The sequence below is a fragment of the Delphinus delphis genome, chromosome 4 (assembly GCF_949987515.2).
Source record: "Delphinus delphis chromosome 4, mDelDel1.2, whole genome shotgun sequence".
NCBI lineage: Eukaryota > Metazoa > Chordata > Mammalia > Artiodactyla > Delphinidae > Delphinus > Delphinus delphis.
In genome coordinates, this window is record NC_082686.1 from 81266874 (window position 1) to 81288812 (window position 21939).

The window sequence follows — 21939 nt, forward strand, 5'->3', positions numbered from 1 at the left end:
CCAATTAGAGTTTAAGCAGTGCCAACAGGCCTCACAGAGTCCTGAGAGCTGTGTCAGAGTTCTTTGGTGGGCTTTTTAGGGACAATGTGTGGGTTTTGTTTTGCAGCAGTACCTGGCTCTTGGTATATGTCAGGAAAATCAATATTATGTGAAGTTAGGTGGTACGTTACCACCCGGAATAAAAGTCAGCATTCTCTTTCTGAGACAGGAGAGTGAGTAGGCAGCTAGGAGACTCTTATTTTGTGTGGAGGAAAGTCTTCTCCCAGTTCCTTAAGATCTTCCCTTACATTTGCATACCTTCTGAATTTAGCTTACTGTGGGGGTCAAGGTGGCATGGGGAGTTGATGGTGACGTTTGAAGGTAACATAAGATCAAGAACTCGGCAGCGTGCTGGGCCCTGTCTCACACAGTATCTTATGTAATCTTTACGACAGATCTTTGGGACAAGTAACCCGACTGTCCTTATTTTCCTGATGAGCAAACTGAGGCTCAGAGCATTTACATAACTAACCCAAGGTCACACAGCTAGTAAGGGGTAGAGATTGGATTTCAACCCAATGTGTTCTGACTTCGCAGTCAGAGCCTCTTACCCAGCTATGCTGCTTCTCTATTTTCTATCTTCTCTTAGCTTTAACGGAAATATTAAGTACGTGCTGGTGGTTTCTTAGCCAATTTTCTGTATCATCTCTCGGCTAGCCTCTGAACTGTCACTCTACTTCACCTGGCACCCATAGCCAGCCACTGTGTAGCCTTCGTTGAATCCACACTCTTCTCCTTTTTTCTCTAAGGATTGTGTTTACTCTATGTGTTGGCAGCAGAAACCGAAAAGGAAATGCAGAAAAAGCATCTAACGGTTTTCATAATGTAAACCAAATGTTGGTAGCGTGGGTGAGCTCTTGGGAGGAAAGGCGCTATATAAATCTGACAAATAAATAAATAACTGATTCTTTAAATAAACTGGCACTGAAAAAAGCCTTAATCTGTAACCTATTGAATTTAGGCTTGCTCAGTAGTCAGAAGTCTCCTTTTGCTCACCAACTGTGAGCTCACTATGGTCTGAAATCTGTTGGGATCACGGGGTGAGGGGGTGGTGGAAGGGGGGAGTGGTTATCAGGAGGAAGAAAGAGGTCTGTTAGGAGCCAAGCCACCCCTCCATTGAAAATGATTGCCTGCCTCAGTAAACAAGAGGCATCTCTGTCATAGCTGTGCTATGTATACAACACATTCTTAGATACTTCAGAAGGATTGCAGAAAGGGGAAGGGGGTTCAAATGAAGGTCAGTGAGTAAAGTTCACAGAATGTATTTGAGGACAAGAACTGAATTACTTTACTAATCTCTGCAAATAAAAGCCATTATCGGCAGCAAGCTCTGAGAGAATCTTTCTTCCAAATATGTTGGTTTTGTGACCTACCCTTAAGCTCCCCTTTGCCACTCCCGCTCCCTCAAAACAAACTAGGACAAAACAATCCCAGTTATAGAATCTGTTCTGCAGATCCCAGGCCTGTAAGCTTCATGCATCCTTAAAGTTATGCTGGGGGGAGGGGATGAGGGTTGCTGGCTGGTGCCCACCTGGAAGTACCTTTTCCTGAGGGGACCATAGCAGGCCAACTCTAGAGTTTCATTCTGGAAAGTGAGAAGATGAGCGCTGAGCGGAAGTGCAGTGATTGGGCCTGCCAGCTGCACAGGCTCCGGTTACAGAACTGAGCAGTTTGGTGCCGTCTCAGAGCCATCAAGGAAGTGATTTGTGGACGTTACTTTGGAAGGTGCTAGGAAGGTTGCAAAGCGGGGAAGGGAGAGAACATGGAAAGTGGGTGCCCTCGTTACTGTTCCTGCTAGCATAAACTTTGGGTACTTTATTTTAAAAAGCCCTAAAGAGTATCTTCACTTTCTTTTCTGCCCACTTCTTCAGAATTTGCGTTAAAAAAAAAATCAGGTGCAGCATGCTTCTGGTGCCTGTATTCTAAATGTCAAGCCTAAACCCAAGTTTCAAATTTACACTTCAAAGACCACAGAAGGGTTTCCTTAAATAACAGCAACCTTGAAAATTGCGCTCCTGGTGACAATCCGCTGTAATGCATTCAGTGCCCACTGAAACTTACAGAGTTCATAAAACTCGTTTAAATAATTGGCCAGGCAGATTCTGATGCTTTTGGTGTCTGGGAGAAAAGGATAGATATATATAAAATAGTTTGGTGATCTTCATGTTATAAAATGGTCTTGTGGTGCTGCTTTTAGTAAGATAGTAAAGACTCACAGAGTGAGCCATGCTATACCCTGATCTAAACAGTGTTTTATCTGCACACAAATCTCTTCAGTTTAAGATTTTAAGTCTTGATGTTCTAGAAATCTATTGGCCACCTGTTGTCACAGATTGATTCTGATCAAATTCAAATTATTTGATTAAAACTATTAATAGGATCAAACTAAAAGTAGAGAGTAAGACCTTAATATTAAGGGTTACATTGTTGACTTTTAAAACTTACTTTTTTGATTACTAATGAAGTGAAACTTTTGGTCTATGACCATTTACATCCCTTTAGTGATTTCCCCGTTTATGTTCTTTACCCATTTTTTCTGTTGGCGTGTCCATCTTTTATTGATTTTTTAAAAGCCCTTTATATCAACAGTATTAACATTACTGTATCTGTTAGAGATTTTTCCTCAGTTTGTTTAATTTGGGGCTCAGAGCATTTACATAACTAACCCAAGGTCACACAGTATTTTCTGACTATTATAGATTTTTCCCCCCAGTTTATCATTTTTCTTTAGGTTTCTTGTGTTTATTGACTTACAGAAATTTATACAAGGAGGTATATCCATATTTATCTTCATGATATCTGCTGTTGGTATGATGTATTGACAGATTTTTCCTCACTCCAAGATATGTTTTCACATATATTTACTATCGTGGTTTCACATTGAAATCTTTATATAAAAATTTTGGCATGTAGTATAAAACAGGGATCATTTTCCCCTCTTATTTGAAATGCTAACCTTAACAAGTAGCATATTCTGGAATATGCTTGACAGTTTGTGACTTCTCGTTGGATTCCTTTGACATGCCTATCTTTCATTCTTTGTATTCCTGTTATTGTGGCTTTATAATATTTGTCAGTCTAATAGATCATTCTTTCTTAATCTTTTAAAGTTTAGAATCATTTTGTCAAGTTGGTTAGGAAGGAATTGCTTTTACAGAATAATTTTCAGTGAGTGAACACCTTCCAGGTTCTAAATATTTTCTTTCATTAGATCGTTGCTTAGAAAATAGTTTTAAGATTTTATTCTTGTATAGCCTACACATTTCCTGATTTTTCCTAGGGATTTTATGGCTTTGATTGCTATTACATATAGGCTTTTTTTTTTTAACTATGTTTTCTAACTGTTTAACTTCTGGTTAAATACTCCTCTGTCTTTAAAAATTAATTCTGTCTACAGGTTAGAAAATGAATGAACCAGTGAACAAACATAACATGTTAGTGATATTTGCAAATAATTGGTTTTATATATTCAGATACGTAATCTGGCCCAACTATACACATAGACTGTGCATGAAATAAAAATTCATGGAAAATAAGATGCTCCCATGTCATTCATTGTTTTATTTATTTATTTTTTTGGCCAGTCCCTGACTCAGGAGGTTTGAAATGTGTGATATAATTTTGGGAAGAGGGTAAGATGTCCAGAAATAAGCATTAATAAGTACTTTGCAAATAATTCCATTAATCTGGACTTCTAATCCTCAGTGCTATATCACGGTAGGTATTCATCTTGTTCTTACTTAACAATGTAAGTACTACTTTCTTTTTGCAGATTTCAGAGACAACTGTCTGAACCCTGCCACCCCTTCCCTCCTCAGTCAGGAGTTCCTGGAGATAATCGCCCCAATTACCACCGGCAAATGTCAGAACCTATCGTCCCTGCACCCCCCCCACCCCCTCAGGGATTCAAACAAGAATACCATGACCCACTCTATGAACATGGGGTCCCAGGCATGCCGGGCCCCCCAGCACATGGATTCCAGTCACCAATGGGAATCAAGCAGGAGCCCCGGGATTACTGCGTTGATTCAGGTAAGCATAAAATCATGCCGTTCCTTTCTTCAGTGTCTCATTCATCTGTCAGGTTGTTACTGTCTTCTACGTGCAGGGCTTTGGGGAGTAGTTTTATAAAATTTGCCCTCAAAGAACTTAGGAGCTAGTAAAGCAAACATGTCTATGCATAACTGAATACAAAACAAAACAGAAAAGCCATGCAAATGGTAGGAAGAGCAGTAGGCATTCAGAAGTGGTGCACAGCACATCTGAGTCCAAGCCTGAAGATTGCCGCCATCCAGTCTTGGTGATGTCCTTTCTTAAGACCGGTCATCTTTCGAGTCACTGGACACGGGGGATATTATTTCTGCATTTTAGGCCTGCCTCTAGTTTTGTGGCTTTCTTTTTGAATACAGTGACCCATTAAACTCCCAATACAAATATAAGAGAGTCCACATGTAGGATGGGATTCTTTCTATCGTTGAAATGAGTGGTGTTCTGAGAAATCGCCTGGTCTGTCATGGCTGTGTAGGGTGCTGGGTACGCCATGGAAAAGTTTGTCCTGTTAGTTGCTTCATAGGGGTCGCTGCTCTGTTGCAGTACTTTCATCTGGGAAAATTCCTGTGTCCTCCAGCTGTTGCCAGTGTACACAGGGAGAGGTATAACATGTTAGCACACGTATGGTTTGCTTTTGGGTTACCTCTTATCTAGAAACTTAAACGTAAAGAAGTTTAAGCTGGCCTTGGGAGTCCTCTCCACCCTCACCCGAACACTCCTTCACTGACTGCATATCTTGTAGGCCAGGCTTATTAAATGAGATCATTATGGGAAAGGAGAGTGGGAATTTTGCAGCTGGCACATTTAGAAACTCTTTCCTCTTCTTCATTTACCCTTATTTTAAAAATGACACTTTTTTGCTCCTTTTCTTTTTGCAGTTGGTGCTAAAGGAATTTGAGGGTGGTGGGTCAGTTATCAACCTTTCCTGTGCGTGCTTTCCTTGAAGATCCTGGGGAGGGGGTGGGGCAGTATGTACTCAGTGGCTTTTGCAAATGGAATAGGATATAGGATTTTCTCTCGGCCTTCTGAGATAATACATAGATTGCTCAATTCAGGCAGAAATTGGTTATGGGAAAGGCTGGGGAGGTAGGCAGAAGGGAGACATCTGTTGCTTTATGATGGAAAAATTACCAAGTATAGGTATCGATAGCTTATAAAATGTCCACTCGCATTCCTCCTGAAGGCTCTGATGTATTTTTCTCAGGAGCAGGCATGACCAGCAGCATTTTCCCTTTGGGACTGACATTTTAATCGGTCCTATGAGTCTTTCACCCCATCCCACTCCCTTAAAGCAAGACACCCAGCAGATGTTACCGTATCTACAATGCTTTGATCTGAGAGGTGTTCCCAGGGTGAAGCCTCATCCCACATGGGCACAGCTCAGCTCATTGTCTTTTGTCTCGATGGACACCTTGATAACATGGTGTCTGAAGAAGAGATCGCTTCAGCATGGGTTCCATTCTAACAGTAATAACGTGGGAGAAATGTGCTTGCCAAGCTGCAGTTCCTCACTCCTGCCCATTCTTGTCCTAGCTTCATCACTTCCCATCCCCTCATCTCTTTGACCTAAAAATACCCTCACTTCTTGGAGCAGAAATGGATATGACCATCAGCAGTAAAGGAGAGCAAACTGGGAAAGCTCTAAAGTGACCTTCCTGCCCCTCCAAACCCCAAAGCCCCTGAGTCAGGACAGGCAGAAGGCCACGTTGGCCTTTTGAAAGCCATTTTCTTCTTCTGTCATTAACTCTCTCACGAGGTTTGACGTTAACTAGTTTCTAAAATGAGCAAGTTATGAGAGTATTTTTTCCTCCCAGTTCTCTTGATTGTGAGTCGAGTCCTCCATTCAGATGGTGGGACATAGTGTTTCCCATGCTGCTTACTAGAGTGGTACCCCTTTTCCAAGACAAGGCCAAAAAGACATGACCTTGGAGCAGGAGAAAGTTTAGGGGCTTTCCTGCAGTGCTGCAGTTGGACCGATGTGCTGATTCAGCTGCAGAGACTGACAGGAGTGTGTGTGTCTGTTTCTCTTTCAGAAGTGCCTAACTGCCAGTCGTCCTACATGAGAGGGGGCTACTTCTCCAGTAGCCATGAAGGTAAGTAGCTCTTTAAAAAATAATAATATTCAAGGAAGCTTAAAGTTGCACAGTTGCGGGCTAAGATGTGAGATCGTAGTTTAAACCTTCCTTAGCTTGTGAACACGAGAGTTCACTTGTCGTGATCCCCAGCTATCTCGCACACAGGGTTTGAGGCATGCTCTTGACCTTTGAGGGCTGCCATCCTTTTCCATAGTAATGACCGTAACTTTTAAGAGGAAAACACGAACCGTCTGGTTTCCACCCTTCCATACAAGGAGGTTATGTATACATAGCTGTAGATAACACTATCACCTAAACTGGCACTTGGGAACTATGTCACGACTTGAGATGGTACCTTCAAGAGTTCTCTTCTGAATGCTGAAACAGGGAAGGATTTCTTTCTTAGAACACGTTCCCCAGAAGTATGTCCTGTTTTCTGTCCTATACAGCTCTCCATAAATACCTAGAGCAGTGTGATTCCCCAAACCTACAGCATCAGTCAGCTTCACCTGGGACTTGTTAGAAAAGCAGATTCTCAGGGCCCACCTGCTGAATCAGAGTCTCCAGGGGAGGGGCCCAGCACTGTGTTCCAACAAGCCCTCCCGGCAATTGTGACGCACACTGACCTGAGAACTAGGACTGCAGTCATGAGGCTCAGCTTTGGCTGCACATTAGAATCCCCTGGGGAACTGTTAAAACTTCTGGTGTCCAGGCTTCACCCAGAGCAATTAAATCAGAAATTCTCAGGTAGGACTCAGGCGTTAGTAGTTTGTAAAGCTTCCTGGGTGATTCTCATGTGTCCCAGGGTGACAACCACTGTTCTAGAGTTTTAGAGAAAGGTTGAAAGAGCCGGTAAGATAGCACTGTGAAGCATTGGCTGGTTATTGTGAGTGATTGGTTCACAAGAGTGGTCTCTATGGGTGGCTGCCTCCCACTGACTTGGTTAGAGGGGAGACCCAGTGTGGCTGCCACGGGCACCCGGGGATATTCCGAGTGTCCAGCCCTGGGAAGGAAGGGCAGTCTACTGGACCTCTGGCCGTGATCGGCACAGCTGTATGGGGCTCTCTTCCAGGTTCCCGAATGTTTCTATAGCAGCAGTTGATGTCTGCAGCAGGCGAACTAGAAGGGAGTGAGGGAAGAGAGGGAGGAAAACACTTTGCATGATTACAACATTTAGAAAGGAGCATGCTCTTAAAGGAAATATTTTTAGTAAGGCATCGGGCTGCTTACTACACACAGAATATCTGCGAGCTTGTGTTTTTCCCCCACTTCTTCCCTGACCCCATACACATTGAAGAAATTAGTTTCAAAGAGATCTGCATTCTTAATTGCTCTCAATTACCCTGACATGGTTTTTCTCTCCTCCTTATACGGGCTTGACCACAGATGCCCGTGAAATAGTGAGACAAGTGTTTCTGATTGGCATCTGTGATTACTAAGACAGCCATCCTGCCTTAGCGTTCACCTGGAATCTTTGCATACTGTTTTGAATCTTTCATTTCCACTTTGTCCCTCAAACAGGTTCTTCCTTCCTGCCACCTTTATTTGAGTGATTAGATGGTTGTGGCCACAACTGATGTAACTGCTGTGCAAATTCAACTGACTTAAATTTCACTTAAACCAACAGCATCTTCCAGATGTTTTAGAGAACCACATGTGGCAATGACTAGAAACCACAAAGTACACCAAAACGATACTCATGGGCAGGGCTTCATCTGATTAGTTTGAAAAACCAAACCTAGAATTTAATCTGGATTTACATTTTTTCCCTATATACTGTGAACTGTGAATGTATTTTCTTTACCTTAGAGGAAGAAAAGCTCTAAAAATAAAATGGCAATTTTGACAGGTGTGTAAACTTTGTAGTTTATTTATAATGACTTTATAATAAGGCTGTTAAAACATCACTGGAATAGCAAAATCCATGTGGAAAGTCAGGAAATACATAGCTTCCTGGTAGCCAAGGCAAAAAGCATGAAGCATGATGGATTATGTAATTCTTGTTAATATAAAGTATAATAGTTTGTCATAAGTCAGTTTCCTAGTACCAACTTGGAAAATAAATTATAGGAGTCCCTGAATCCCTAACTTAAAAGTTAGTATTGCATTCTTAAAGCTTTTAATGGAAACTATAGATTCCCTCATATTTATTCAAATATTTATTGAGCACTTACGTACCAGGTGCTATAAGGAGGCTAAGATATTCAGGATATGTCCTTTTACTAAAGGAATTTAGAATCCATGACAGAATATAAGAAAAAGCTCTCACATTATCCAGTTAATCTTTTAATAGCACTTATCACAATGTACAAGTACTGACTGTCTTAATTTCTTATAATTATCATGTATTGCACATTTATGTACCAGGAGCTATCCTTAGCTCTCTATTGTAAAGATAAATCGGTCAATGGAACAGAATATGTATCAACTCATTAAATTCTCACAAGCCTATAAGGTGGGAATTATTATCTTCCCCAGTCTTCAGATGAGGAAATTAACTTGAGAGCAATTAATTAACTTGTTCAAGGTCACACAGTTAACCTAGGTCTATCAGTCTGGCTCCAGGGCCCACACTTTCCACAGTACACCATGTCTCTTTTTTCCCTACTTTGTTGTCTGTCCCCACCAGTTGGGACGCAAGCTCCACGAGAGCAAGCACGGAGTCTGTATTCTTCTATCTACCCCCTTCTAGCACGGTGCCTGGCATAAATATTTATTGGATTAAATACTAAATAAAATATACTTCCTTTGTAGTTAAGCAGAGAAATAATGCTTGGGGCTGAGGAAACAAAAATGAATAATACAGAACCTTAAAACAGTCTGTTTCCTCCAGGTTGGGCAGTGTTTTCCCAACCCCAGGCCTCTTTAAAATTGTGCTGATCCTGCCAAGGAGAACTTCACCCGGGCTGATTGTGAAGAAAAAGAACAGATTCTTTCTTGGCACCTTTACCCAGGGATTTTAAGTCAGAGCAAATCCCTCTCAAAATCTAATGCTAGCCCTTCACTGCAGAGCAACCTCCTCTGCCCTCCCCCTACCACGTACCTGATACTCATACGCCTGGACCGCACACCAGACGAACTGATCAGAGAACCAAGCACAGGGAGTACCACTGAGCAGACAGGAGCTCCTGCTGCTTCCTCTTGAGAAGTGTGCGGGTAGAGGAGAGTACGCTGGAGCACTCGCCCCCTGGAACAGGCTGGACCGCAGCCAAGGGTGTGGTCCCATCACGCCTGTCTACTAACTGGCTTTGGCTTGAGCCGCTGGCCTTGTCAGGGTGCCTGGCGACCTGGTGGTCAGCGTTGAATGCATATGAAGGGTTGGTGGGTTTAGGATGCCAGGCCATCCTTCTTCTTGACACCTTCCACTTTTTGCCCTGCCTTCCTTTCATTTCCACTTACATGTGTTGTTGGACCAGTCAGTTCCCCTTTGTTTTCTTGTCTATACAGTGAATAAGTTTTATTGACAGAAAGTCTCTTCAGATTCCTTCCACAGTGTCTGGAGGTGATAATACCTCCAACTTTTTGAAATTATTGCTTGTCACAGTCCTCCACAGGCCCAAGCCTTTACTCATTTGGCATTGTTCTCTACCCTCCAAGCTTTTTCATGACTGAGTGAGGTGTGTGGGCAGCCTAGACAAGCAGTAAGAAAGGTTGAAATTAATATTTGCTAAAAGGAAAACGGCTAGACCACGTATAGATCAACCAAATCCACCCGGTAAGGCCAACTGAAATAGATGAGATGTCTTTTCAGATACAAAGGCTTAGTCACGGACACACTGATCCATGCAGACCTTGTAAGCAAGATGCAAAGGAACGTACAGGTGACTCAGTGCCTCCCTGCAGTCTCAGCTCTGATAGCAGGAACTGATGCTCCTCTGACTGAAGCGCAGGTGATTGCATCAGAACAGAACGCCTAAGTCCTGGTGAAGTTGAAGTTCCCTCCAAAATTCAGTCTGGCATAGAGCAGTTCATCAGGCTGAGGACCTGAAATGGTAGAATCCTATTTTAGTCCTTAAATCCAGAGTTTTCAGAGAACACTATTTGTTAAGCAACATGTTCTTTCTAAATTCTTCTTCAGGTTTTTCATATGAGAAGGATCCCCGGTTGTACTTTGACGACACCTGTGTTGTTCCTGAGAGACTGGAAGGTAAGTAGCCACATCCAGTTTGTTGGGAAGCTGGAAGGTTCAAGATGTCAGAGTATGTTCATCAGTCTTGATGCTAAATTAGTGTTTGCCCAAATCAGCTGAGAAACTTGAGACTAAAGTACCACATATGTGTCTTTGTCTCAAACAGGCAAAGTCAAACAAGAGCCCACCATGTATCGGGAGGGGCCTCCTTACCAGAGGCGAGGTTCCCTTCAGCTGTGGCAGTTCCTGGTTACCCTTCTTGACGACCCAGCCAATGCCCACTTCATTGCCTGGACAGGCCGAGGCATGGAGTTCAAGCTGATAGAACCGGAGGAGGTAAGCGCTGGAAGCTGGGGTCAGGTGATTTGATTTGTTGATGTTTGTTCCTGTTCTCCATTGAGCCTTTTTACGGTGTTAAATACGCTCTTCCTTCTCGTTCAGATTCTAGCCTGGCCAATGGGCTTGGCAGTGCCTTTTCTATGAATAGGACAACTTACAATTCACAGACAGGCAGAGTTCTCCACTGCAGAATATATAAAATGTATTAGTAACACTTCTGCAAACTCTGGGGAGGGAGGCCATGAAGACTTACATTCTAATAGGGTCTGCTCTCTCTGTTGGAAAGTCTTTTTCAAGTGTTCTTTCAGTGATACCAACTTGTTTTGGTGTCAACCCTCATATGTCATAGCCTATACCAGAGGTTACATGAACAGATTTTAAGACATATTGGTAATATATTATAGGTTGCAACTACCCCACTGTGTACTTCAAATGGCTCTAACCTAGAGAAATAAAATTATCAGAGATGGGTCAATCTTAGGAAGTTAGATTTTTTTTTTAAAATGTAATATCACAGTGGTTGAGAGAGGACACAAACTTTCATTATTTTGTTAATAGAAAGAAGAAACATTGTTACTGTCTGTTTGCCCAGACTCTTGACAGAAAGGCCAATGGACAGAACCAATGCCATTTCTTCAAAAGGGGAGAACATCATGGAACTCCTCCTTTCCTGAATATTGCAAAGTAAATTAAATCAGGCTCTGAGTTTGGCATATTTCAAAAGGGGTTGTTTTATGTTTGTTTGTTTTGGTTTTATGGCCACGCCACACGGCTTACGGGATCGTAGTTCCCTCAGCAGTGAGAGCTCGGAATCCTAACCCCTGGACCGCCAGGGAATTCCCAAAGGGGTTGATTTGATTTCTATTTGATTTAGAATCTAGAGAGATTATAAATAGAAAAGAAATAACTTCCCTGAAAATACGACATATGCTTCTTTTGGTAGCATATACTTAGGTGTTACATATTAAACCAGCAGAGCAAAATGTATCTTTGGGTTGGGTGTGATTGGAATGGGACCAATGCTCTCGGAAGGAGTTTGAACAGGGACTGCAGTTGTAGATGTTTTTCCATCAATTCCAGGGCTCACTTTAGCACACCAGGGGGACAGGTGGGTATGGGGGTTAACAGCAGGAGATTTGGAAGAAGAAAGGAGCCTGAAAGTTAAGATGAGCAAAGGAGAATGTGTGGATTGGAGACTTAAGGAGAATCCTGACTGAGAGGAGAGGAAGGCAGGCTTCATTAAAGGCAGTTAGAGAAGATACATGTATGGTGTTCCCGATCTTGCATCATTCACAAAAAAATAGAAATATGTCAACACCTCATATTGTAAACGGTTTCTGTTAAGAGTCAGTCTACCTTCAAAGCCAGAGTTTGGTACTGCCGTGTTTTCCTAAGGGTGTCTTTTTGGCTAAGTCGTGTTTAGAAGTGGAGCTGTGTTTGTGGCTTCCAGCCACACTGGAAAGCATCCGCCCTGCATTCTTTTCCTCATAACGTGGCCTGGTTTATGTGAGGCTTGAGGAAAGCATGTCGCCCAGACTCACTAAGGCTTTTCGAAAGTCAGTCTGTCATGTGGGCAGCCCTTATTGATTTATCTCATTGCAGACAGGAGCTTTTATTACTTTATTGCCACTGCCTCTGGCCTAAGCACAGGCTGTATAGCTGCAGGTAAACCTGGTTATGACCCTTTGTAAAGCTGTTATTGAATCTGCTGCTCTCCTACCAGTGGTAAAGAAAATGATGAACAGATGGCCAAGGGCCCCGGCTTTCTTAATAACGAAGCTAATACTAAGCCAGGATGCTCACAGAAATGCCAAGCAGCCAAGTCGCAGGGGAGGCCTGTGGTGGCCTGGAGCCTCCCTCAGCCGGTTGGACAGCTTTGTTTCTTCAGGAAGTACTTCTTTCCGCCGCACCTTGAAATCCCCGAGCATTCCATGAACTCCGAATATTCCATTCTCTTAACCCAGGATCAGCTCTGTTCCACGTGTGCACTCTGGCCTCGGGACATGCAGCATTTGAATTTTTTCGCTCTCTAATCCTTGTATAACTCGGAGGGCCCTACTCTTGTTACTGTCAGGAAGATACCAACTCCTCGAAAAAGCTGTAAGAAGTTGTCATGGGGGAAGCTTGAAGGGTGAAGCGGAGGAGGAAGCTGTTTGGGCCGTAATTGTAGGCAGCTGTGTGGCTGAGTAGTGCACTCTGGGTAATTATCCATAATATCCATTACACTGTGCATGGAAATTGTGGTTTTGGAACTGCTTTTGGCAGGCCTCCTAATCAAATGTCTTTTGATTGTCATCCAGCTTAGCACCCTCTCAATTATGACTGACTCGGCTTTAATCTGGAGCCATTTTAACTGTGAATCTGCATTAATGAATATTTTGGGGGGTAGGGTTGTTTGTTGAACATGTGGCGGATAACTGATGCCGTGGGGAGGTTTAAAAGGACGGGCTGCTAGAAAGAGCCGCTCCCTGCGCTGCGGCTGCTCTCTCTCAAAAAGGGAGGAAGAGACGTGAGGTTTTCTTGTTTGTTTGTTTTTAAAACTCCTTCGGCCTCCGTCCTCAAGATGCATGCTATCAAAGTAACGAATGTGAAAGACGAAAGAAAGGAGGAGCTGGTAGCAAGCTATTGCCTGCTCCCCTCCCCCCAGAAATGGGACAGCCCTAATTCCCAGCTGCTCTGCAGTTGTGCTGCATCATGATTACTGCAGAAGGAGCAGCCCTGGTGAGGGCTACTGAATCAGAGGGCCCTGGCCCAAGAGGATGAGTCAGTAACTATGGCTACCAGAGCTGCTTTGAAGTCTGTGCATATATAAAACCTCTCTCCAGCAAGCTCCTGCATATGCACGCGACAGCAAAGAGAGGTCACGGCTGAAGTTGAAAAATATTCACGAATTGTTTTCCACCACTGACTATAGTAAAATGATGAGGCTGGGCTTCTTTTAAGGGTCCCTGCATCACTTGTGTCTGACAGCAGTTCAAGTACAGTTTCATGGTGTCATTTCTTCTGAACAGGTAAAAGGACACGTATTGACTTAACAGGTTCTTTCTTACCCCTATTTCTGTTGGTTTAAAAATAGAAATTGGTTAAAAAAAGAAGTTGGTTAAAAATTGAAATTGGTTAAAAACTGGTTAAAAATAGAAATTGATTAAAAATTGGTTTTATCTTCTCGGGACTTCCCTGGCGGTCCAGTAGTTAAGACTCCACGCTTCCACTGCAGGGGACACCATTTGATCCCTGGTCGGGGAACTAAGATCCTGCATGCTGCTTGGTGCAGCCAAAAATAATAATAGTAAAATAAAATGTTTGTCTTCTTTAACGAGGGGATGTATTTTTGGTTCATTTTGTCTTTTGGGCCATTTCAAAGAGTTGAACGGGTGCAATGTGGAGAAAGGGGGAGAGCCAGGGATAATCGTGTGTGCCGTGGGGCGCAAAGCAAACGAATGGAAATTTAACTTTCACACAGTGTCTTGCAAGGCAGAGTGGAATCGTGGCTATTGAATTACTGTAATATAATTAGGACAGATGCATTCTTCCCTACTTACCAGATTATTTTTGGTATTTATTAAAGGTCATCTTAGAATCCTGAATTCAGAAGATGTTGTTTTCATTCTGCCCCAAATACTTTTAAAGAATACTTCAAGTGAAATGTGGTTTTATGATCCACCTTTTCCACTTGCAGGCTCCCTACTTCTCATTCCATGTTTGTCATCTTTTTTTTTTTTTAATAAAAAGGAATGTAGTTATTTTGGTTTTTTAAGTTTCTAAAACTGACCCAAAATGTTCAAAACATGATCCCTGGTTTGCATACATTTAAAGACCTCATGTTTCCAAGGTTATTCTTCTCTTACCTCGACAGTCATCCTGATAAGTAGGATTTGGGATGTTGAGATACTTGAGAACAGAAATTGCTTGGCTGTCCTGCTGAACTCCACTAGGAAGTTTTCTTGCTATAAGGTCTCTTTGCCCAAACCTCCATTTACACCCTCCCCATCACTGCACCTCAGAGGTGGACCAAGTTGGATATAATGCACTTCAGAACTGTTTGGGAAGCCCTGTTAATTTTTCATTAAGTGGATAATGGTGCTACATGTTTTAGTGTCCATTCTGCAAGTCTGCTGGGAGCAGGGGATTGGATGGCAGCAGGCTGAAATGATCCGATTCCCCTTTACTCCATGAGCTGCTATAAGTAAACATCTACCAGCCCCTCTCCAATCTTATTAGAATTGAACTTTTGCTCTGCTGGCCCATTAGCAACTCACCAGTGTGTTTCTAATGTTTCAGGAATGACCATTCTAATTATTCCTTATTGACTGCTACAGAAACCATAGCACTTAATGGCAACATGCTAATGGTCTATGGGTATTGGTCGATAATTCATATGTGGAGAAACAGTAGAGAGCCTGCTTCCTCTGGGACGCTAGCCGAGCCCTCTGCAATCTTAAAGTGCTAGGATTTTTCCACCTCTAGGTCTCACCTCTTAGCATTTGACTGAATCATCACCTTTGCTAAATGTTTGGTCTTGAGGGAATTCAGTGCTTTTCCTTCCAGGTCAGAGAAATGGGTCACTGACCAAAGCAGTCAGATTCTAGAACTGGCTCTCCTGGGATTGGGAGAAAACCACTAAGCCCAGGGAATGAGTTTCCATTGCTTTCCTGTCTCTTCAGGTCGCTCGGCGTTGGGGCATTCAGAAGAACCGGCCAGCCATGAACTACGACAAGCTCAGCCGATCTCTACGCTATTACTATGAAAAGGGCATCATGCAGAAGGTGAGCGATTACTAGAGACGCTTAGACCACTCTAGGACCACTCTCAAAGAAAATGTCAAGGGCTTCTGAAATAAAACTGTATGTGATGACTGGGAGGACATGTTAGCCTCGTAAGTAATTCTGTGATAGGAAAAACATCTTGGAAAAACTTAAGTTAAATGAGATAATAAGGAGCACCTTTAATGCTGTTGGGTACGTGAAAGCCAAAGGTTGTGTATGGAAGACACTGTAGGAAAATTAGGCTCCTCTGCTTTAAACTGTCTCTACTTACAAAAACATCCAGACATTTAGGCCAACTATTATATCCATAAAGGAGCAAGTGAGGGAATCTACTTGAAGGTCTCCCCTCCCATGAGAGCTTAGGCGAAGTCTTTAGTTGAAACACCGAGACCTCCAACTATGTTGGTTTAATACTCCCAAAAGTGTTAGGGCAGTAAAAAAAAATCTTATTTCTCTTTTAGAACCTTAGAAACTGGAACTCAAGTTAAAAACCCAAGGTTTGCAAAATGGCAGAATCACCTGGTAGCAGGTAGCAGAAAAAAGGATGAAGTGTCATTTTGAGGAAGCCAATGCAAAATCCTTATTGCGATAGGTGGTGAAGAGCCACAATCTTAAAATCCTGTGGATAGGCAGAAGATGAGAATGGAAAATCTTTGATTGGCTTTTCTTAGCCATCAGATTTTATACTGTACTGTTGCCCAGATTCTAGCATTTACACATTTAAGCAGTCTACATGATAGATGCCAAGATGCACTCAGAAGTATGCGGTCATTGCTGCTGAGAACTTGTCTACGCTGAAGCCAGGCTTATCTTTCTCAGAGGCAGGTGGTAATATGACCCCATATTCCTCTCATCTCCTTAAAAATTATTAAAACAGCTTTTCATGGATGGTCTTCTGGATAAGATCCAGACTTTTTAATGCTTCATACAGGCTCAAGGCACCATTAAACCCTCATTTCCTCACTTGTACTTGGCTGCTTTCACTAGCATAGCCATCTTTCTCTTAATATATTTGTTTACCGAACAATACATATCACATTCATGTAAGTTATCAAGCATACTATAAAATGAAAAACTACCTATTAAACTACCGTCCTACTTAAGAACACTCCTAACGCCTTCATTGCCTGGCCAGCCCCTACTTGTTTTCTCAGTAAATCACCTCTTTACTCCAAGAATCTGAAGTTCTCAGGCTGAGTTACATGGTCCCTCTTCTGCTTCTGAGAGCACCTGGGCTCATCTCCATCACTTCCCCTACTGTCTGTATTGTAAGTTACTCCCCGGCTTGTCAGTATCTGCTACAGGAGTATCAGCTCCTTTGGGGCAGGAATGAGGGTTTGACTTCAGTGCTTGTCACAGAGTGAATAGATACTCTAGGATGTATCTAGAGTACACCCAACTTCCCCCCTCTTTTAAAAGGGTTAAATTCAGTGGGGTTTTAATATGTGCACAGAGTAGTGCAGCCGTCACCACAATCAGTTTTAGAACATTTTATCACCTTAAAAAGAAACTCTGAACCCATTATCAGTCACTGCCTTTTCCCCCTCAAACTTCACACACACTCTCTCCCCTTTTAGTTTTAACATTATCGGGTAGAATCCTAAACTCAGGAAGGAGGGCCATTACTCCTTTGCTGTTCCCAACTCCAGATCCAGTCTGAGGGAATGTAATCAAGACACAGTTAACTTGAACTAATGGCAACGAGTTTTCCCTATGAACTTGTTCCTACGTTTTCTAAGGAAGTAGGAGAGAATTTTCTGAGAATAAAACAGGCAAAAAGTACAGGAAGGCACAGGAATGAGACTTGGGGGGCTCAGATCCAGCACTGCATTTATGCTTTAAGGAAAGTCAACCTTCCAAAGCCTGTTTCCAGTAAAAATGTAGATAATAGACCCTAATCTAATCTCAAAGGGTAATATATGTGAAAACATTCTAGAAATAGTAATGTGCTATCCAGTGTAAGAGATCATTGTTATATTTATTACATGACCCATGAGTAAATGAGAACTAAATGAAAGAGGAGTGGTAGCATGCCCGTCTGGGGAGGGACTTAGAAAAGCAGTCGTCCCATACCCTCGGTTTTTGAAAGGTAAGATTGAGGTTGAGAGGTTGAGACTTGTTAGCGACTGAGCCAAGGCTGGGAGCCATCCACTCCTGGCTTATGAGCCGGTATCATTGCCACTATGTCCTCCTACTTCCCTCTTCCACATACATGAGCTGACTCTCGGGCTGGGGAAGGAGAGATTTAACAACCCAAAGAGGGATGATTGATTGTATACATCTGCCACCCTTAATCAAGACCATTTGGTTCTTGTAATATTATAATGCATAAAATTCATATAAAGGTAGTCATCAGTTCCTTCAGTGTAGCAGAACCATGGAATGAGTAATGTAAAACTGCAGGTAAGCCAAAACACAGTTCTGTTTGGTTTTGGAACAAACTTAAAATTCCCACACAGCTCTCTGAATTCCTAGCCCTTCAGAGCAAAGCTGTCCTGGGAAGACTGTAAACTTTGGAGGGAACTGAACACATGGTCTGACTCCTGCATCTTTCAATCCTTATATCTTCTTGTAATATCAGGCACCAACCTCAGCATAACCATTGTTTCTAGGCTGTGAGTATAACACAGTGAGGATTTTCTTTTAAAAGAACCTAACATGAGTTTGAAATTCAGATATTCTTTTCAACTGCTAAGCTGTGGTGTCAGCAAAACACTTGGCAGGTAACAGGTTCCCACAGTTTATCAAAATAAATCTGAATGATTTGGATAATCAGCTACCAGTGAGCCTCTTGGTCCCTGGCTCCCTGAGAGCTTGGTGACTTACAAATATCTCATTCTTCCCTTGGTGCCCTGGCCCCGGCCCATGCCCTGTTCCAGCTGGGCCTCATAAGGTGTGTTTTCTCTCTTCAGGTGGCTGGGGAACGATACGTCTACAAGTTTGTCTGCGACCCCGATGCCCTTTTCTCCATGGCCTTCCCCGACAACCAACGTCCGTTCCTGAAAGCGGAGTCTGAGTGCCACCTCAGCGAGGAGGACACCCTGCCACTGACCCACTTTGAAGACAACCCTGCTTACCTCCTGGATGTGGACCGCTGCAGCAGCCTCCCCTATGCCGAAGGCTTTGCTTACTAAGTTTCCGAGCGGCTGAGCGGCCAAACCCTAGAGCTAGCAGTTCCCATTCAGGCAAACGAGGGCAGTGGTTTTGTTTGTGTTTCTGGCTGTTCCCAAAGCTTGCCCTTTGAGTATTATCTGGAGAACCCAAGCTGTCTCTGGATCGGCACCCTTAAAGACAGATACCTTGGCGGGGGAGTGGGAACAGGGAGGGGCAGAAAACCACCAAAAGGCTGGTGCCTCAGCTCTGAACCTGACAAGGTTTCTGGGAAAGCAATTGAAATGGAGCCTCCTTCCCATGGACAATATATGCAAAGCAATACCTTGTTCAGGTTAGTACCCACAAACCAGGACAGAGTGTGTGACAATCTGCATTGATCATGGACTACTAAATGCCTTTACGTAGAAGGGCTCTGATTTGCACAATTTATTGGAAAAGATGTCACAAACCCATAGAAGAGGAGGTAGGCAAAGTTGGGGAGGCTCAAACCATGAAGGGTTACAAATATATCTTAAAACTCAGAGAGCTCTTCCAGCTTAATCTGAAATGTTTCCTCTTGGTCTGGAAAGAAGGGGAAAAAGGATGAACAGCTGTTACCCACTCCATGGTTCTCAAATAATAAACCATTGCTACCCTTGGGAACCTTCTGGCCATGTGGTCACCAAGTAGAGCAGGCCCCCTTTCTCTTCCCAGTCACATGGCTGTGTGTGTGGATGGCTTTAATTTTAGGAGAAGGGTGATTAACACTTTTGACAGTATTTTGTTTTGCTTTGATTCGGGGGATTGTTTTGTTTTGGTGGTTGTTTTGGAAAAACAGTTTATAAACTGATTTTTGTAGTTTTGGTATTTAAAGCAAAAAAAAACAAACCTTTTGGTAACTGCACTGCGCCCTTTAAACAGGGCAGTGCCAACTTATGAAGACGCTGCAGCTTGAAAGGGGCTTTGCTGGGGGGCGTCCCCTTAGCCGAGTACAAGCCCTCTTTTATTGCCTGCTTTGTGCTTTCTGCACCAGACAGCCTGATGGAACATTTGCACCTGAGTTGTACATTTTTGAGGTGTGCAGGGCAGCCTGGACACACCGTTTAGATTCTATGTGTATAGTCCCCCATGTTCCCTCACATGCCCTCTCTGGAAAGCATATGTACATAATACATGTCATGTCCATTTGAAACCTGGTCACCTGGTGAAAACCCTAGGTAGGGATTCTTCCCTGGGCATGACTGATGACAATTTCCATTTCAGCTTGTTTTGTTTTCCTTTTTCTTTAATTTTTGGACTTTAAACCCTGCATATGATTCAATAGGGTTTGAGACTTCTGTGCGACACTGACAGGTAAAGCAGTACTAGCATCTTAGTTTCCTGCCACTTTCAAAAAGGTTTTCTCTGATTGCTGTATTATATTGGGAAAGTTTTAAATAACCCAGCTAAAGCTATATGAAAGTTAAGCTCAAAGGAGTGGAAAAAGAATTAGAAAGTGGTAGCACCTTGCTGCCTGCTGATAGGATTCTGTGCTTCCCCTGACACCTAGCACACAAAGAATGACTATGCTACTCTTCATATGCGAAGGACAGTGCTTTGAGTTGTTTTTCTATTGATGGACCCGCTCTGTAGTCTCAAACAGTCCCCCTGGTGACCAGGAGCACATTTGTGAAGAGGGTCACAGAGATAAGGGGTGCATTTTATAGCTATGGAAAGACAAGATTTTCCTCTCTTGGAAGCTAATTAGCCCACAAAGGTATTGAACCTGGAGCTTGGGCCTTAATTAGCATTGTATTCTAATCAAAGGACTTTCCAAACCGGTATTTATAGCTTTCTAACCTACACATAGTCTATACATAGATGCATATTTTATCCCCAGCTGGCTAGAGGTTAATTTGTTGTAAATGCTGTATAGGATTTGTTTCTTCCTTTCTTTACTTATCCGGGTTTGGGTTTTGTTGGGTTTTTTTTTTTTTGATGGATTTATGCTGTCTTAGCAAGTACTGAAAAGAATCCTCTGTAGCCTGAGCTCCTCTCCCCTGCTGTAGCCACGTGGCCTGTGCTGTCTCGGGACACAGGATGGCAGCATCACCGTCGCTTTCCCATCGGATTCATGCACCTCCCTGATGGTTTTGTTTCTTTGTTCTTGTTTTTGCTTCTTTCCAGAGTGTGGAAAGTCTACAGTGCAGAAAGGCTTTAACCTGCCAGTTGATTTGAAATACTTTCCCCTGCGCAGGGCCGTTTGCATCCTGCCAAGCTGCGTTATATTCTGTACTGTGTACAATAAAGAAGTTTGCTTTCAGTTTACCAAGTGCCTGAAACCCGTCTCTTTCTTGCCCTCAGTGGTCTAATTTTGAAGCAAGCAGAAGCCACCTGGCGTCTTTCTTTCCCCCTCTCAGCTGTTTAGCCTTAGGACTGTGGAAGTTGATAGTTTGTGTACAACTACCCCATCGCCTCATCTCTTAAGCTCTGACCAAACATTTGACCCAAGAGAGTAGGAGAGTAGAAAGCAGAGCGGGTTTCGCAGCCAATGGTGAGCAGACACCACCCCCTCTCCTTGAACCCACCTACTTGCCAACTTTCAGTCAACTTTTTTTTTTTTTTGGGTACGCGGGCCTCTCACTGTTGTGGCCTCTCCCGTTGTGGAGCACAGGCTCCGGACGCGCAGGCTCAGCGGCCACGGCTCACGGGCCCAGTCGCTCCGAGGCAAGTGGTATCTTCCCGGACCAGGGCACGAACCTGTGTCCCCTGCATCGGCAGGCAGACTCTCAACCACTGCACCACCAGGGAAGCCCTTAGTCTACTTTTTTTTAAAGCATAGCTCATGCTTGGGCCCTGGGTTGCATGAAAAGATCACTAACTAGGCTAGGACTTTGAGTTCCAAGATACATCCAGCTCAGCCCCTTAGATGGATTCCTAGAAAACCAGACAGAAGTTAAGACCACCCATTCCCTAGTTTCCCCCCCCAAAAGGTTTAACCTTAAGGAGTAGAAATTTTACTAATAGTTCCCTCAAAAACAACAACTTAGGAAGGCTTATGGCTGTTTGTTTATTCCAGCCATAGAGCAGTAAAAACCTTTCTTCCGAGTTTGAACCATGTTACCGAACCAGGTTCATTCTATCGCTCAGCAAGCCAAAATGCTGAGACACCGAGGTTTGCAGCAGAAAGAGGGCTTAATAGGAAAGCAGCGAGGACAGGAAACAAGAAATCAAGTCTGAAAACTACCTCCTACAAGGCAAGGGGCGGCAGTATTTACAGGTTTAGGAATCAAGCGTCAGGGCCGACTGAGGCGTGGGGAGCACGGGGAAAGGTGATTGGAAAAAGGTGCGGGAATCGAGGTTCTGCAATAGTATATTATAGGCCTCTGCACATCCTGAGGGTGGAGTTTTCAGCCCTCTGTGTCGAAAGGTCACCCAGCGGACACCGCGCATGCCCAGTTGGAGGGTC

General features: G+C 43.3%; 1 protein-coding gene across 2 annotated transcripts in view; it reads left to right on the top strand.

Moving 5' to 3' along the window:
• ETV5 (ETS variant transcription factor 5) overlaps positions 1 to 20798 on the top strand; it is a 56257-nt gene extending 35459 nt beyond the window's left edge. For both annotated transcript variants that reach the window (XM_060010986.1, XM_060010985.1), the window contains exons 8-13: positions 3812 to 4071; positions 6123 to 6182; positions 10243 to 10311; positions 10460 to 10629; positions 15297 to 15398; positions 18311 to 20798. In XM_060010986.1, coding sequence (XP_059866969.1) covers positions 3812 to 4071; positions 6123 to 6182; positions 10243 to 10311; positions 10460 to 10629; positions 15297 to 15398; positions 18311 to 18532 — 883 coding nt within the window. In that variant the 3' untranslated portion in view covers positions 18533 to 20798. The remainder of the gene's footprint in view (positions 1 to 3811; positions 4072 to 6122; positions 6183 to 10242; positions 10312 to 10459; positions 10630 to 15296; positions 15399 to 18310) is intronic.
• Positions 20799 to 21939: the final 1141 nt, after the last annotated feature.